The 18,623-nt window shown below is 47.6% G+C and overlaps 1 protein-coding gene and 1 non-coding gene across 3 annotated transcripts in view; one reads left to right on the top strand and one right to left on the bottom strand.

Annotated features, from left to right (window-relative positions):
• The window catches only part of MATN2 (matrilin 2), a 153,640-nt gene extending 135,279 nt beyond the window's left edge, over nucleotides 1-18,361 (bottom strand). For both annotated transcript variants that reach the window (XM_036264033.1, XM_036264034.1), the window contains exons 1-2: nucleotides 18,172-18,361; nucleotides 5,418-5,582 (exon numbers count right to left, since the gene is read on the bottom strand). In XM_036264033.1, coding sequence (XP_036119926.1) covers nucleotides 5,418-5,556 — 139 coding nt within the window. In that variant the 5' untranslated portion in view covers nucleotides 5,557-5,582; nucleotides 18,172-18,361. The remainder of the gene's footprint in view (nucleotides 1-5,417; nucleotides 5,583-18,171) is intronic.
• On the top strand, nucleotides 7,668-7,772 carry LOC118631967. Its single transcript, XR_004959951.1, has one exon. It is a non-coding gene; the product is annotated as a U6 spliceosomal RNA (small nuclear RNA).
• Nucleotides 18,362-18,623: the final 262 nt, after the last annotated feature.

The raw sequence follows: 18,623 nt of genomic DNA, 5'->3' as shown, positions 1-18,623 counted from the left end.
TGTGCTCCTTCCTTCTGGGAGCCTGGGAATGTAGGCTCTCCCTGGCCTCTGCCAGAGCCCAGGAAGGCTGGGCTACCCAGAAGGCACAGTGGGTGGAAGGGGAGTACACAGTGATCAACACTGTTGCTGCTCAGTCTGCCAGGGGCCTCCACCCCTGCAGAGTAAAGCCTGAACTCTCGGTGGGAACCCTGAGGTCCTATGTGATCTGGTTCCTGCCTCCTCCAGGTTGTCTCCAGCTCAGACCACCCACCTTGCAGACTCAGCATCCTGATGGCATGACCAGGTCCCGCCTCCCCACTCCATCCTCTTTCCTCTCCTGCCCCCTTGCCCCTCAGGGCTCCACACTGTGGGACCTTCACCATGAATGCTTCCCTAAAGCAGCCGTTTCAAAGCGTGCATTGGAGACCCCTAGGGGTCCCTGCGACCCTTTCAGAGTGTCCACGAGGTAAGGACTATTTTCTAATGGCATTAATGGTTTGCCTTTTATACTTTCCTTCTCTAATGAGTGTAGAAGTACCAAAAGTTTAATGATATTTTAGATTCCACATTTCAACTAATTTTTAAGAAATTTTCATTTGCCCAAGTTTAATATCTATCAAACAAGAATACCCACAATTATACGGAAAAAAAATTAAAATGTTCCTCCTTCTTCTGACTACATATCTGTGTAGGGCCATATTTTCTGCATGTAGTCCAACCAAAACACTATTTCATAACAAATTGAATGGATGAGAAATGAGAATCCAGCTGTCTTTGATTAAGCCAGGCATTCAACAGATTTGTAAAAGTGTAGAACAGTACTTGCTATTCTTCTCACGAAGCTTTTAAATTTAGAAAATATTGTGTTTTTGTTTTGTTTTTTTATCCTCACCCGAGGACATTTTTCCATTTTTTGTTCAGGTAGAGTATGGGGGGGGGGGGGAGAAAGAGAGAGATAGAGAAACATCGTTGTAAAAGGGACAACCAGGGCCGGGGATAAACTGCAACTGAGGTATGTACCCTTAGCGGGAACCGAACCCGGGTCTCTCTGGACCACAGGCCGATGCTCTAACCACTGAGCAAAACCGGCCAGGGCAGAAAATACTGTGTTTTATACAGATATCTTATTCCTGTTATAGGTTATGTTATGGGTTTATTCTTGTTATTTTAAATTAATTAACTAATTAATATATATATTTTTATCCTCACCCAAGGACATTTTTTCCATTTTTTGTTCAGATAGAGTGGGAGAGAGAGAGAAAAAAAAACATCGATGTGAAAGGGACACATCTAGTGGCTGCCACCCGCATAACCAACCAGGGCCAAGGACAACCTGCAATCAAGATACATGCCCTTAGCAGGAACGGAACCCAGGTCTCTCTGGACCGCAGGCCAATGCTCTAACCGCTGAGCCAAACCGGCCAGGGCACTAATTAATATTTTTAAAGTTCTCTGTATGTCTTCTTTCTGATCCAGTAAAATTTTTTTTCTTTATTGATTTTTAGAGAGAGAGGAATGGAGAGAGAAACAGCGATGAGAGAGAACATCAATTGGTCGCCTCCTGCATGCCCCCCATCTGGGCATTTGGCCCACAACCTGGGCATGTGCCCTGACCGGGAATCGAACCTGCAACCTCTTGGTGCATGGGTTGACGCTCAGCCACTGAGCCACACCAGCCAGGCTGATCCAGTTAATCTTGATAAATCTAACTCTCACCCACATAAACCAAAGCTCTTTGGATCCTCAATACATTTCTAGTGTAACACAGTCGTGGGAGGAAAAGGTTTGAGAACCGCTGCCCTCGCTGAGCCTCCCACAGCAGCGGGGCCTGTACCTGAGCTTGGCTCGACCTCTGTACACAGATTCCACCAAATCAGAGGTTTTTTACATGTCTGTCTCCCCCACTTCATGTGTGCTTCCTGATGGTGGTGGTTCTTCCTGCACCCGGGTGTCTGGCACAGAGCAGGAGTCCAGACGACAGGATGCAGTGAGAGGGAAGGCCCTGTGGACTGCATCCCGGGCTGCCGCCCGCCGCCTAAGCAACCTGTGGTCATTCACAGGAGGGCAGATAGTGCACTACATGTTCTTAGTTAGCTCGGATTGTTACTGGATCTCTGACCTAAGTGGAGACATAAAATATACATTAAAAAAAAAAATCCCAGCCCAACTGGTGTGGCTCAGTGGTTGAGCATCGACCCATGCACCAAGAGGTCGCCTGTTCGATTCCCAGTCAGGGCACATGCCCAGGTTGTGGGCCTGCTCCCCAGTCGGGGGCATGCAGGAGGCAGCCAATCGATGTTCTCTCTCATCGATGTGTCTCTCTCTCTCTCCCTCTCCCTTCCTCTCTCTCTAAAATCAATAAAGAAAAAAATATATATATATATTTTTTAAATCCGAAAATTCAGACAGAAATTAACCTTGGAAACAATTCTGTTTCCACTCTATGAGGCGTGCAGAGACAGCCTTGCCCTGAAGGAACCAGGAAATGCCCTGTGCCGCTGGGCATCACAAACACAGCCCCCAGCACGGCGCAGCCTGAGCCGTGTTCTGAGCATAGAAACCAAAAGGCCGAGAAAAGCAAACACCCGTAAAACACAAGATGCCATATTCTAAGAATGAAGAGAAGGTGGTTCAAACTCAGGGCCAGGACTACAATGAGCATGGCTTTTCCATCTTCTTTCCCTGTCAAAGACCCGAAGCAGACCGCCCTTGGGAATCCAGGCCACGGTTGTGGTGTCTGCCTTCCGACTGCATGATGCTCACTCACCGAACCGTGTTCGAGTCGAGCGGCTCTCCAGACATCTGCCACTCCCCGGGGCAGGGACATGTGCCATGTCCACCCCACACTGTCCCTGAAACATCCTCTGGCAAAACAAGAAGCAGGAGACAATACTGGATGTGGGGTTCATGCCTTTGGCAAAACAGCTTCTACCTCTGACCTCAGAAGACGGGCTTCCCCTTTAGGGCCTGAGCTTAGGGCCAAGGAGGGCAGTGAATGCTACCAACCAGGGAATGCCCTAGGGCATGTGCGTGACAGAGAGATAGTGAGATTGATTGATTGATTGATTGATTGATTGATTGATTATGAGCCAAGAGCAGAAATATGCTTTTCTGACTAAGTGTGTGGTGGCTTGTTCTAAAAGCAGCCCCATCAGAAACCCAACTGTGTTTCACGGCTGGTGATCCAGGAATCAGGTGTTTCCAGTTCTCTTTCTGTGGAGGGCGGCTGAGCCAAGGTCTCTTTGTTGCTCCTGCAATGCTGGCAAGGGAGCATTCTGAGCCACCGCAAGAATATATCTACAGTCTCCACCTTGATACATTCAGAGACCGTGGAAACATCTGGTGTCTGAAGATAGTGAAGCTTTTGAACTTCTCCCCTTCACTATTGCTACATAATAAACATGCTGAGCGAGCTCAGGGCACTGTTCCTCCATCAGAGAGCAGTGTCCCACCTGGCCCAGCTTTTCTCTGTGTAACGTCTCTGTGTCTTTCTTAACCTCCTGTTGCCCTCCTCAGGTCTGGTTTGCCTGGCTGCGCAGGTCAGCATCTCTCTAGATTGATACATGTTTATCATCTTGAAATTTGGTTTTAAAAACCCTTTCATCATCCCTGGCTGGTTTGGCTCAGCAGTCAGAGCATCGGCCTTCAGTCCAGAGAGACCCAGGTTTGGTTCCCACTAAGGGTGTGTACCTCAGTTGCAATTTGTCCCTGGCCCTGGTTGGGTTGTGCAGGAGGCAGTCACTTGATGCGTCCCTTTCACGTTGATATCTCTCTCTCTCTCTCTCTCTCTCTCTCTCTCTCTCTCTCTCTCTCTCTCTCTCTCCCTTTGTCTCCCTCCTACTCTATCTGAACAAAAAATGGAAATATGTCCTCCAGTGAGGATAAAAACAAACAAAAAAAACCTTTAATCAGTATACTGAACATTCCCCAGTCCTTTTCCCCGCTGCAGAAGTCTTATGTTTATTTACATCAGTATGGCTGTATGGATCAGGGATTCTCAGGAGCCTCCCGACATGAAGTCCCAGTATCATGGGGTCATTGTTTAGGTTGACATCAGTAGTTAGTCTGACCTCTTAAAACAGGGCTCTCTGGGTCCCCTTGTCAGCTCAGGCCACCGAGCGGTTCTCTCAGAGGCCTTCACAGATTCGAGCGGCTGGCCAACAACATGCAAATGTAAACAGTTTCAGAAACGACTTCATGGAATGGTACTCGTGGCAAACCTCTCACTCACTGCGTACGTACAATTCACATACACAGGGTGAGCAAAAGCAGGTATACAGTTGTGAGTACCCGAAACAGAGTTTATTCTTTGTATTATCATTTATTAATTATTGTATTATTTATCGGCATTAAAACCGTAAACCTACTTTTGCCAACCCCTATATTACCTCATTTCACCTCACAAAAATATTCCAAGGACAGCATTCCCATTCCCATTTTATGGATGAGAAAAATGAACTTCAAAGAGATCACTCTACCGCCCGGACAGTGTGGCTCAGTGGTTGAGAGTCAACCCATGCACCAAGAGGCCACTGGTTTGATTCCCGGTCAGGGCACAGGCCCAGGTTGTGGGCCAGATCCCCAGTGGGGGGCATGCAGGAGGCGGTCAATCGATGTTCTCTCTCATCACTGTTTCTCTCTCTCCCCCTTCTCTGTTCCTCTCTCTCTAAAAATCAAAAAAAAAAAAAAAAAAAGAGAGAGATGACACTACCTAAGTGGACACATCTGGTAAGTCCCAGAGTCAGGACTTGAACCCAGATCCATGCTAAAACCCACTCTCTTCCACAGGCCAACCTTCCTAGTACCCTCACATCCTAGGCTTCCCAGAGCCCGTATTTGCAACTGGGATGATTTACCTATATTCTGTGTGTTTTTACAACCTTTCCTTTCTCTCAGAGAAAGAAAAAATTCACCTGAAGCAAACATGTCCACTGGGTTAGAATCAAAGCCCCCTGACCTTTTCCTATTCCTAATATCTGACTCAGCTCATGACACCCCTTTCTCTGTGCCTGCTCCCGCCTTCCCAAGCCCCCTGCTCACCTCCCACGCTGCGAGCGGGGGCGGGGGGGCATTATTAACACAGATTAGCTGGACAAATACCAAAAAAAATTCTCATAACACCCTTGTCCAGATAGGTCCAGCAAGGACTTTTCAGGTGGAGAATCCTGCCCGTGCACATTAGAGAGAAACCATGAGCCTCCGATTAAATGGGAGACTGAAATAGAAGAGATTTCACATCATTTTGAAAACCCGTGTACAAACACATCTTCGACTCCGGATGCCTCACTGCCAGTGGGATCCCCTCTTCCCCAGCACACCCAACAGGTATCCAGGGACAGGGAGGCTTCCGCAACTGCTTTCCGTCCCCTGGCCTGGAAATGTGCCCGTAACCACCCATTCTGGCCCGCTGCTGCTGTATGTGTACCCCCTTCACTCACCCAGGAGGGCTGTCTGCGGGTGGGTCCGGGCGTGTCTTCCTCTGGAGGTGGACCTCCAAGGTGGCCGCTCCCTGGCCTCCGCAGGGAGGAGGATCTGCCCGAAGATCAACAGAAAGCAGCCCACCAGCATCTTTTCCATCTTCAAGGAGAGGAGGATGGGCAAGGCTGTAACAGACACAACAGGAGAAGGGGGCAGGGTGAGATGTCCGGGTCTCCCTGAACTCGAGGTACTGCAGACGGCCGCCCCGTCTTCTCACGTTTCCCGCCACTTGTACTTAAAATACCATCTGTGAGTGTGATCCTTAAGAACTCAGGTAACCAACCCCCATTGGCAGGTTCTTGGTTACTCTGAGCAGGGCATGCATAGTTGGAATTTTTCATCACTTTGATCAGTATAATACTGAATGGAAAACTTTAGGGGAAAAAAATCTATCCTGAAGTTTCTTCTCGATTAAGTTTACTATCAATTATTCATAGTCACATTCTAGATCTTGCATTTGAAAAAGGAAAAACCACATCTGAGGGTTCCGAGTAACAATACTCCTTCAGTCTAACAATAGTGAATGGCACAAATTAATACATATCAATTTCCCAAGGAATTCCTGTATAGGTGACATAAGGTAGCATCATGTAGCCGGCCTCTCAGCCTCCCACACACACCTGTCAAGAGGAAGCACATGGTAAAGGGCTTAGCCTCTGGCACCAGACTACCTGACCTTCACTCTTGGCTCTGACCCTTCCTGTGGGTGATCTTGGGTGAGCTACTTACCCTTCCCGAGCCTTATGGGAATATGGGATAATATTAGTTAACCGATTATAATATTAACGTGAGTTAATATATGTAACTGCAGCATTCAGAATAGTGGCTGGCACACCTAGGAAGGTAGGGACAACCCAACAGGAAAAGAAGCTAGGGGACAAGGGAAGGATAGGATCAAACCAGATGTTGAGTAAGAAGCTCTCGTGTACATAACGAATTCTAACCCTGAGTTGAATTTCAGGTCCACAGGGGTGACGGGGGTTTCAACCAGAGTAGCACTGTCTTTATCAAAATAAAGCTGCCTTAAACTGTTTACTAATTGTACTGGTCCTGGAGAGTAGCTGGTATAAAGGTTTAGGAAGAAGGATTCTAAGCAGAGAAGTGACATGGTCAGATCCAGGTTTTCCCATGATGGCCAATCTCATTGCTCTACATGGCTGAGAAAGGTACTTGGCCACATGGTGAATGATGTCAAGATTATTTTGCCCTGGCCAGTTTGACTTAGTGATTAGAGCATCGGCCCGAGGACCAAAGGGTTGTGGGTTCGATTCCCAGACAAGGGCACATACCTGGGTTGCAGGTTTGATCCCCGGCCCTGTCAGGGTCATATGGGAGGCAACCAATTGATGTGTCTTTCTCACACTGATGTCTGTCTCTCTCTCTCTCTCTCTCTCTCTCTCTCTCTCTCTCTCTCTCTCTCCCCCCCCTTCCTCCATTCCTCTCTATCTAAAATATCAATGGAAAAATATCCTTAGATGAGGATTAACAACAACAACAACAAAAAGACTATTTTTCCTGGGAGGCTAAACCTCATGGAGAAGGCAATATTCCGGAACTGGGTTTAAATTTATTATTCCATTACCTATAACTATAATGGGTGTCATAGCACTTTATTAATTGATATAAATTAGGTGGGAGGAGGGAATATTTAAGGAGGAACAACTTTCAAGTAATATCATTTGCATGTAAAATCTTTACTAAGTCCTCATCTTACTCTTAGCAATTTCACCGAACAAACTTCATTTAAGCCTTACACCTATCTTGCAGAAACCAGAATTATTATTTCTGCCTTTTTAGAGATGAGGAAACTGAGGCTCAGAGAAATTTCATAACTTGACTAAGGTCACAAAGCTGAAGTGACAAAGTAGGGATTGCAGCCCTGGGGTACGCAGGCCACTTTGCCATTCATTGATTAACAGAAAACTCAATTATTTGCAGGTCAAATCACCAGAAGTCAATTCATGAAAAGCCACAGCTGAGTCACTTTCAGAGGTGGGAACAGAGCAAGGCTGGGGCAGGGACCATTTCCCAAGCTTAAACAAGAACATTCAATGATTCAGTGGACTGTTCAGCAAATTGCTTTCAGGAATTGACCTGGAGATGGCCTCAGGCCTGTCAACCTTCAAAGTCCACAGTTTTCACACTTGCTGTATTGAGTTAGCTCACTTTTCACTGTGCATTAAAATTACATTAAAAACAGTAAATATTTAGTGCTCACTTCGGCAGCACATCTACTAACATGGGAACGATGCAGAGAAGACTGGCATGCCCTGTGCAATGATGACACGCACATTCGTGAAGTGTTCCATATTTAAAAAAAAAAAAAAGCTTGTTCAGGGAGTACTATGTGCCAGGCACTGAGCCAAGTGCTTTAAATATATTAAGTCATTTCATTCTTACAGTAATTCGGTGAAGTGAAATACTTGAACAAGGTTATGTAGCCGATAAGGGGTGAAACTCCAGAACTTATTACAGGAAACTATTGCCCCCCTTTTAAAAGAATTAAACTGTTTACTAATTGGACTGGTCCTTTTTTTTTTTTTTATCCTCACCCGAGGACATTTTTCCATTTTTTGTTCAGATAGAGCAGGAGGGAGAGAGAGAAAGAGAGAGAGAGAGAAACATCAATGTGAAGGGACACATCAAGTGGCTGCCACCCGCACGACCAACCAGGGCCGGGGACAAACTGCAACCGAGGTACGTGCCCTTAGCGGGAACCGAACCCGGGTCTCTCTGTACCGTAGGCCGACGCTCCAACCGCTGAGCCAAACCGGCCAGGGCCCTTTTTACAGCTTTAACTGTGAGATTCCTTCTGAGAAAAGGAAGAACACTTGGATTTTTGCCTCTTTCTCTGGCCTTTTATTATTATTATTTTAATTTTTCAATTCCAGTTTATGCCTTTCAGTCTTTCTTTAACGAAAAAACTTTCTCTTATCTTAAGCCTACATTCAAGCTTCCTTAATTCTTATCACATTTTATATGACATTCTAAGTGTGTTACGTCATTTATATGTTATTACTTTAATGCTGTTCTCCTTTCTCCAAACTGAGCAAATACAGTAGTCCGCCAGGATGAGCAGTTTTGCTTTCTGAGGTTTCAGTTACCTGCAATCAACCTCAGTCCAAAAATATTAAATGGAAAATTGCAGAAATAAACAATTCATAAATTTTAAATTTCACATGATGTCCCAGGCCTTCCCCTCCATCTCAGCCTGGCCATGAACTGTCTCTGTCCAGCATCTCCACACTGCACCTGCTCCGCCCTTCACACTTAGTAGCCCTTTTGGTTATCAGATCAACCGGCAACGTATCACACACTGCTTGTGTTCAAGTAACACTTATTTTACTTACTAACAAAGTACCAAAGTAGTGATGCTGGCAATTTGTATATATCAAAGAGAAACAATAAAGTGCTTCCTTTACATAAAAAGGTGTATATGTAAAAAAAAAAAAAAAACATAGTACCTACAGGATTCAGTACTACCCACAGTTTCAGCCATCCACTGGGGTCTTGAAACATATGTCCCACAACCGTGGGGGGACTACTGTACAAAGTCCATGTTTATTTGTTTCAAAATATATACAACATGCTCTCAAGGCCCACTTCCATCCTCACACATTTGGACTTAAGTCCAAACATTTAGAACACGATGTGGTAGGTAATTATTTTCAGAAAAACCAAATACCATTTCATGTGGTTTGGGCTTACTGTGGATTTCAAGAAGTGTTTGCATTTTCAAGTTACCATCGCTAACCAAAAGGCATGTGGGGATAGGTGAAGGGTGCGGAGTTCAAAGTAAATACAACTATGTACACCTGAAACTAATACAATATGGTATGTGAAAAAGAAATTTTAAAAATCATCTTAAAAACAGAACTAAAGACTTCTAGTTGTTGAACCCTAAGCAGGTTACCGAGCCTCCGTTTCCTCATTTTAAACAGGGGATAATAAATAAACCTGGTGGTTGTGGATGAAATCAGTCCATATAAATAAAGCATAGAATCACTGCCTGGCATGTAGTAAGTGCTTAATAAGCATTAGCTATCTGTTGTTCTTGTTATTATTATTATCGTTATTATGCAATCAAACCAATTAATACAAAGCACACATTAATTTTGTCAGACTAAGCCATTTAATGCACATGAATTTTTATGTTTACTTAAGACTATTATAATAAGCCCTGGCCGGTTTGGCTCAGCGGTTGGAGCATCGGCCTGTGGTACAGAGAGACCCGGGTTCGGTTCCCGCTAAGGGCACGTACCTCGGTTGCAGTTTGTCCCCGGCCCTGGTTGGTTGTGCGGGTGGCAGCCACTCGATGTGTCCCTTCACATCAATGTTTCTCTCTCTCTCTCTCTTCCTCTCTTTCCCTCCCGCTCTAGCTGAACAAAAAATGGAAAAATGTCCTTGGGTGAGGATAAAAAAAAAAAAGACTATTATAATAAAAATATCAATGACATATAAATCCCTAACTTAAACATATGTTTTAGTATCTCCTGTTTCATAATGCGGTGGCATGGCAGGTCACAGGCTCGTAGAAAATATTTGCAAAACATATCAGATATATTTATATTCAGACTATATAGACTCTTATAATTCAATAAGAAAAGACAAATAACTCTCTTAAAAATGTGAGAAAGATTTGAACAGACACATCACCAGGGAAGATATTCAGCTGACAAATAAACATATGAAAAGATGTTCAACATTCTTGGTCATTAAAAAAGTGCAAATTGCCTTGGCCGGTTTGGCTTCGCAGTTAGAGTGTTGGCCCAAGGACCAGAGAGTCCCGGGTTCGGTTCCCACTAAGGGCACGTACCTTGGTTGTCCCCAGCCCTGGTTGGGGTCGTGTGGGTGGCGACCAGTCGATGTGTCTCTCTCTCTTCCTCCCTCTCTCCCTCCTGCTCTATCTGAAGATAAATGCAAAAATGTCCTCGGCTGAGGATAAAAAAAAAAAGTGCAAATTAGAATTGCAGTGAGCTTCCATTAGAATATCTACAATTAGAAAGGTTGATATAAGCCAGTACTGGGAAAGAATTGTGGAAAAACTGGAATCCTAGTACATTGCTGGTAAGAATGCAAAATGGTGCAGCCACTTTGGCGAACAATTGGGCAGTTTTTATAAAGTTAAATGTACACTTACTAAATGACACAGCACAGGGTGACCAACTGTCCTGGTTTTACCAATTAAAGTTAACAAAACTGCCTGTGTTCTAACAGTTAAAGGCCTGCATCCCAGGTAATTCCTCAGTATGGGGAAACTGCTAGAAATCCTGATCCTAGGAATTTGCCCAAAAGATATGAAAACACATCCACACAAAGACTTACACTCAGATGCTCCTAGAAGCTTTCATTGTAAAAGCTAAAAACTGGAAACAACCCAAATGTCCATATATTGAAGAATGGATAAATAAATTGTGGTATAGCCATACAATGGAATACTATTCAGTAATTAAAGGAATGATGTGCTGGATCAATCTCATAACAATTATGCTGAGCGAAAGCAGCCAGACACAAGAAGATTACATGCTGACTGATTCTATTATATGATATTCAATAAAGGGCAACACTATATGACAGAAAACAGATAGTGGTTCCAGGGTCTGGGGGTAGGAAAAGAGAATGAGCTACAAGAGGCAAGAGGGTAATTTAGGGGATGTGGTACAAATGTTTACATCATGATTACATGGCTCTATACACATTTCTAAATTCATCACCTGTGATGAATTTTATTATATGCAAGTTAGACTTCAAAAAAGGTGTTTAAAAGAAACTAAATGGATGGGGACAAAGATACTGTATACATGCCAATGTAAAACCAGTATGGCAATATTACTATCAGACAAAATAGATTTTTTAAAAATGCAATGACAGCCCTGGCCAGTGTGGCTCGGTTGGCTGGGCATCGTCCCATGCATCAAAAGGTTGCCGGTTTGATTCCCAGTCATGCCTGGGTTGCAGGCTCGATCCCTGGTACAGGATATGCACAATGCAGTCAACCAATGTTTAGATCCATGTTTTGGTCTCATAAGACTGAAGTTCCTCTCTCTTCCTCCCTCCACTTTCCTCTCTAAAAAAAAAAGTAAAGCCCTGGCCAGTTTGGCTCAGCGGTTAGAGGATCGGCCTGCGGTCCGGAGAGACCCGGATTTGGTTCCCACTAAGGGCACGTACTTCGGTTGCAGTTTGTCCCTGGCCCTGGTTGGTTGTGCGGGTGGCAGCCACTCGATGTGTTCCTTCACGTCAATGTTTCTCTCTCTCTCTCCCTTCCTCTCTCTCCCTCCCACTCTGTCTGTACAAAAAATGGAAAAATATCCTCGGGTGAGGATTAAAAAAAAAAAAAGTAAAAAAAAAATATTTTTAAAAAAATATAATGGCAGTGAAACAAGAAAAATAAGTCAGTGCATGTAACTGATATTAGTAATTGTTTCTCAGTTTGGCATTTAAAGCTGGTAGCATTTGTAGAACAGTAGCCAATTTCTAACTGGAAAACGGAATGATGTTCGAAAAACAGTTATTTTCATCTATGAGCATATGAGAAGAATTATCATGCTGAGAAATAGAGGTTAATTCAATCTGAACAGATTCCATACAAAGCAGTTGGGAGCATGAAAAGAATACTTTTTAAAAAATACAACAGCTTTGACTTTTGTTTTAGCCATTTTTCTCTTCTCCCTGTGACAACGAGTCTTTTTATTTAGCTTTGCCAAGGGGTTAGGGGACGAGAGAGAAGGAGATTGTTCTGACCCTCTTAGGCACGGGTTCTTCTAAGCATCATTGTTCCAAGTAAATTGACAGGCAAGTAGATTCCCACCGGAACCAACACTCTATGTTGCGGGCCTCGAGAGGGACGGTCTGGCTCTGCTTCAATACACTGTGTGACTTCAGTTAAGTGACTTCACTCTCTGGGCTTTACTTAGTCAACCATAAATGAGAGGGACGGCCTGGAAGCAGTGTTTCTCAGCCCAAACCGAACCACAGGCCAGCAGGACCCAGCTATCCTGGGGAAAGTTGAGCACGATGTCCTCCAAGGTGGTAAACGCTGCCGCTGAACAAAAAGAGGAAGCGCGGAAAACACTCATATTTCTTAGGTGCCTACTGTGGGCCGAGCAATGATCTAGGTGTTCTGTATAATTTCATCTCATTTGGTCCCTACAATCATTCTGTGAGGTGGACAAGATCCCAAATCCATGGATGTAACACTAAGATTCACAGACAGAAAGATAGTCTCTGAGCCTCAGAGCTAGTTAAGTGACAAAGGCAAGGTTTGATCCCTGCCATCTCTCAGACAGTCAACCTACTTGGCAAAAAAAAAAAAATTTTTTTTAAAGATTTTGAATCACCTTCCCCCAATTTTGAAAGCTCTCAGACCTGAGAGGCAATCGCTTTGTCCCTTCGAGGCCACTCCATCAGCAGACCGAGCAGGCACACTAACCACCTGTGTGCTCGGTCACGAGGCTGGAGCTGCAGCCACCTCAGACGCTGTCCCTTGCTGGCTGCCACCTGATGCCAGAATCCCCATCCCCTGTACGGCCAGCAGATGGGAGCCCGGCCATGCTGGGACCCAAGCCATGGTTTTCAGGTGGTCCAGCCTTTCCCGACACAAAGCCATCTTCTTCCACTCAAGTCCTTTCACCGTTACAGTCACCTCATTGCTCGGCCACCCAGCCTGGAAACTGGGAGGCCTATCTTCCTCACGTCACCACCACATTCGTGCGTGGACAAGCCTGGCTTTCCCGCATGGGCGTGGTGCCCGTCCAGCCCTCTAACTGCTCCCACCACGGCGGCAATGCTCCATCTCTCCATTTCTCTCCCCGACTCTTCCCGGAGCTGCAGAACTGCTCCTCCTGACTTGGGCGCGTCCCCACTGGTCCTGTCTCTCCTCTGTTCAGAACCCGCCTGTGGCCTTACTGCACATTAACGTCCGAGGCCGTGCATGACTGACCACTGCCCACCTCTCCAACCACGGCACTCCCACCTCTACCCCTGACCCCCACCAGTGCCTGAAGGGCTCGGATGGTTGTCATAGCTGGGCGCCCTCACCCATGCTGGCCTTTTGGTCTGGAAGGTCTGCATTCTACATTCATAACAATTGTCTTCACTCCGTAAGGCTCAGCTCATGTTGCCCACGCTCTAAAATGTTTCCCAAAGAGGCCTGACTTCCTACACACCCCTGACAAGGGGTCTCTCATCTGCTCTGGCACTTGGCTTCTGTTCCTTGCTGCCACAGCTGTCTCCCTGCCCAGCCGGCAGCTCTCCCTTGGGGCTGCACCCGCTCACGTCTGTACGCCTCACATGCTGGGTGCTGACTTTTAGAAATGAATCTTTAGAAATCAGATAAAGGTTGAATTAACACATTTATTGATCAACAAAAGAGCAATAAATGTTGAGTCCAACTGGTCCTAATTCTGCCCCAGACAACTGCCAAGGCCAAGCCCAGGTCTTCCTCTACAGACTGCATTTGCCTGAATGCTGGCGACTGGAATGGCTGTCTCCCGGGACGGGAGCAGCCTTGCTTCTTCCTTCCTGCTGGCTGGGCTGAGGACATCCTGGCTGGAGACCCAGCAGTCATTCTGAACCACGAGGTACCACGACGTGGAAGCCACGCTGCATGGTAAAAGCAAGGAGGCAGGTGTGGGTCGCTGGCCCACGCTCGCGTTGGACTTGCTGCCTGCAGACTTCTAGAACACACAACAGAAATAAACTTCCTTCTTGAAGCCACTGTCACTCACATTTTTCTGGAACTTGAAATTGAACACAGTCCTAATTAATAGACTATTTCTAAGTCGCTCCTATTGAATCCATCTGGCACTAGCTCTGAATTCAATCTTCCCAACACAATTACCATGCTTCTCACACTCCTACTCAAAAACTGTCAGTGACTTCCACATTCCATTAGGATAAAAACTAGATTCCTTAGCTAATCACTCAAAGCCCCAGAAGCTGGCCCTGTGTTACAAAGCTAACCTCAACAACTCTCCCCCCACCCACCCCACCAACACACCACACACACACTCACTGCCTGCCCCTCGACTCCAGCCCAGTAGCTCCATGCAATGTCCCTCACTCTTTGCTGGCTGAATTGAGTAATGACGACTGAGATAATGCGTAGGTGAATATGTTACCCTTATGTGGCAAAAGGGACTTTGCAAATATTATTAAATTAAGGACCTTGACATGGAGAAATTAGCCTGGATTATCCAAGTGGGCCCAATATAATCACAAGGGTCTTTATAAGAGGGAGAAGAAGGGGCAAGGAAGAGGAAAGGGGGGAGAAAGACAAGGAGAGGGAGGGGAAGAAGAGGGGAAAGGGAGAGGACAATGAGGAGACTAGAAGTTATCTTTTTATCTTTTCAAGATGGAAGAACAGATGAGGAACCAGAAGCACAGGTAGTTTTTAGAAGCCAAAAAGAGCAAGGGAACAGATTTTTCCCTAGAGCCTCCAGAAGGAACATAACCTTGCCAACTCCTTGATTTTAGCCCAGGGAGACCTATTTCAGACTTCTGATCTCCAGAACTGCAAGAGGATACATTTGTGTTGTTCCTAAGCACGAGGTTGTGGTAAGTTGTTACAGCAACCTTAGGAAACTAGCGCAATAACCTAAAGTAGCAATGGGGGATTCCAACAGAGTGAGCCTCACTCTCCAATGGTAGACAAAGGCTCCTCTGACAATGCTCTGGGAGGAACTTTCCATAAATGCTAACTGGTCGCCTGCTCAGCCTCTGACTTTACATGCAGATATTCTGGTAAAAATTTCAGTTTCAACCAATTCACTCTGAGCATTACTACATCCTACACACTGGTGGATTAATTCATATTATCTCATTTAACCCTTACAACAATCCTATGACATAGATAGTATCATGTCCATTTGTAGGATGATACGACCAAGGTTCAGATAATAAAATGTATAGCTAATAAATATTGAGCACTTACTCTGAGCCAGGCACTAAATACTTCATGTGTGTTAACTAATTTAATTCTTCCAACAATCCTATTCCCTGTTTACAGATAAGAAAACAAAGGCATGGAGAGTTGAAGTAACTTTTCAAAATCCTTACAGGGGATGACTGGCAGGGCTGAGGATGGAAACCAGGTATCTTCAGGAGCCAAGATCAGTGTGTTCTGGGTTGTACGCCCACTACTCTCATCACTGTCATCCTCATTACCACTCATTATCAACAACAGCCAAGGCCTCTGGCGTGGGGTCAGCCCTGCCTCTGTCTCTGAGTCCCCTTCAGGGTCCTGCTGGGGCAGGCATGGTGGCTGTCTGCTGATCCACATGGCAAGGCTCAAAAGCGCTCTCATGGCTGTAGCTCCAAGGGGCAACTGGTCCTTGGAAGGGCTTCCCTCGTGCTGTTTTTTTGTTTGTTTTTTTTCCTCACCCGAGGACATCTTTCCATTTTTTTTTGTACAGACAGAGTGGGAGGGAGAGAGAGGAAGAGAGAGAAAGGGAAACATCGATGTGAAAGGGACACATCGAGTGGCCGCCACCCGCATGACCAACCAGGGCCGGGGACAAACTGCAACCGAGGTACATGCCCTTAGCGGGAACCGAACCCGGGTCTCTCCGGACCGCAGGCGGACGCTCTAACTGCTGAGCCAAACTGGCCAGGGCTCCCTCGTGCTGTTTACTAGCAACAGTGATGACATGGTCCACTCCCCACCTGGCACCTCGGTCCTCCTCTTCCCCTGAGCTTCCTAAGTTACTCCTATATGCACCTTAAACAGTGGAGCCCTCCTGAGCTTCCCTGAGAATGGGGAGTCCCGGGGAAGGGCTCTCTCAATGGGCCATGTGCTACAGACCCAGTTCTGGGGACCGCACTAGGGCTCTCACCCGCCTGACTGGTCTTAAACTCATTTGTCCACCCCGAGGCCTCTCATTCCTCTCTCACTGCCCACCCAGCTTCCCACCCAACCGCGTGCAAAGGCCAGCGTTTACACCCATCCCACCCTCCTCGGCCTGCTCGGCCTGAGACCTGAGCCTATGTCTGCCCCTTTCTCCATCCCCACCCCCGCCTCGCCCCCTGCCTTCTCTCGGGTACCAGTCAGAGCTGTTCCTGAGCAAATAGTAGGATTTCTTCCTAGAACTTTCAACAAATTTCTTATTCCTTCTCTATCTTTCAAGGAGCAATAATCTATTTCCTTTTCTTTAAATCTGGGGCCTCATTTCAACTACCTCTTGCTGACAAAGATATAGGTTGTTTGCTGGTGAGAGCGTCAGGCACGATAGCCATTGAGGGACCTCAGAGGTGGACTACACGACGGCTCCTCCAGCCGGTGCGCTCAGGCCGCAGTGGCTCCAGTTCGCCCGGGTGTGCACCCGAGAAGCAAAGAATCTTGCAGCTTGATTTGTAGAAAAGAGAAGCCTGGCAAATTGGGGGCCTGAGACTGAATTCTACTTGCACCAATCGACGTATCAACAGATAGGGAAACGGAAGGTGCAGAGTCACAGGTCTCTGCTTTCTCCACAGTGGATCGATTCTAAGGGACCAAGCTTCAGGGGCTGGGAGGAAACTTTCCAAACCGTAAGCCCATCTCGGTGTCTTGACAGGGTTTTATGATTCTGCCACTTTGAAAGCAGGCAGGAACCACTGTGCGAGAGTGGACTCCTACATGGAACACTCCAGTTAAATACATGCGGATTCTCTGCGCCTTGGGAAGGAGGTGACTGCTCAAAGGAACTCCTGCTTTTTCTGGAAAGACAGGTGATGGAACTCACCACCTAACCTTAGGATGCACCTGGAACTGTTCTGAGGACTTGAATAATTCTCACAGCCCTGTGGGTATTATCCCATGAAACAGATGAGGAAACTGAAGGACAGACTAGTGGGGTAACTTCAAAGTTACTAACCTAGGCAACCTAGACAGGCCAACCTCAGAGTCCCTGCTCTTGACCACAGCCCTCTGTAGCTTCTTGGCTGTCTCTTGATTGCCCCACACCTGGAAGGCGATTAAATGCACCTGGTGCAGACGCAGCCTGGCTCGCGGATGTGTGACAATTGGGAACTGGGTCAACTGGGTTTGTTCAGGTGGGAACACGTGTTCGAGGAGCTACCTTTCCGTGCCGCCAGTCCTGGAGACCTTAACAGGAGAGAGTCCATGTTTCTGTCCTCTATCCCAAACTATCCTCGGGGTTTCTAGCAACTACCATAAAATGCCCTCCCTTTGCTCTCCTTTCTCCACAGTACAGGGAAGCTGGAGCTTAAGTTGCCACAGAGAACCAAAGAACAAAATCCAGACTACACGGGCATTCAAATACCAGCCGACCAAAGGTGGGGATCGGCATCAATCGGCTGGCCCGCTGGTCAAGCCTCCCTTTCCTCGGCCCATGGAGACCAGGTCTGGGTGCCCCGCAGCGGGACACAGCGCCCCCACGGGGCACTGCGAGGTGGCTGCTGTGCTGTGCGCCACGCGCAGGGAACGCGCCCAGCTCGCGGGCCGGGGTGGCTTCGCCTCTCGGCGAGGGGTCCGGGCTCCGCCGCCCGCCGCGCCGCGCTCCGCCCCGAGGGGTCTCAGCGATGGGCCCAGAGGAGGGAGAGACGCCTGGCGCTCGGGGCCGCGCGGAGCCGCAGGGTGTGGGGTGAGCGGGGGCGCAGCGCCCGCGGGCGTCGGTCAGCCCAAGCTCCTGCCTGTCGGCCAGAAGTCGGTCGGTCCGTCTGTCTGCGCCCCGGGCAGCCGGACGGTGCGGAACCCCGCGGAGAGCGCGCCCTGCTCACCTGCAGCCGCCGGCGCCTGGGAAGCGAGACGGGGACGCGGCACCTGGGTCTTCCTCGTGGGCCTCCTGGCCGCGTCGAGAGCCGCGGCTGTCTTCGGGGACCGCTCGTGGGAGCAAGAAGCCCGCGCCGCTGTCGCTGTCTTCTTCTTGGCCGCCTCCTCCAACTCCCATCCCCAAGCGCTCCCCTTGCTCGCTGGCTGCCTGGAAGGCTTCGGGCCAGTGCGGGCGGGCGGGCGGGGGAGGCGGCGCCGCGGCGGGCGGAAGGGGGGGGTGTCCTCTTTGGGGATGGGGAAGGCGCGGAGAGGGAGCGGCCGCGAGTAAGGCCCCACCCTGCAGACTTCCCCGGGAGCTGGGCACCCTGGCCGTGCGCCCTGCCTGCTGCCACCTGGCTCCGCTCGGGCCCGTCTGCAAGCCCAGGCGGGAATCGGACTCCAGGGGTCTGTAGCCGCAGGC

The sequence above is a fragment of the Molossus molossus genome, unplaced genomic scaffold (assembly GCF_014108415.1).
Source record: "Molossus molossus isolate mMolMol1 unplaced genomic scaffold, mMolMol1.p scaffold_m16_p_16, whole genome shotgun sequence".
Lineage (NCBI taxonomy): Eukaryota > Metazoa > Chordata > Mammalia > Chiroptera > Molossidae > Molossus > Molossus molossus.
Note: the sequence above shows the minus strand (reverse complement) of the source record. Positions and strands in the feature narration are given on the sequence as shown.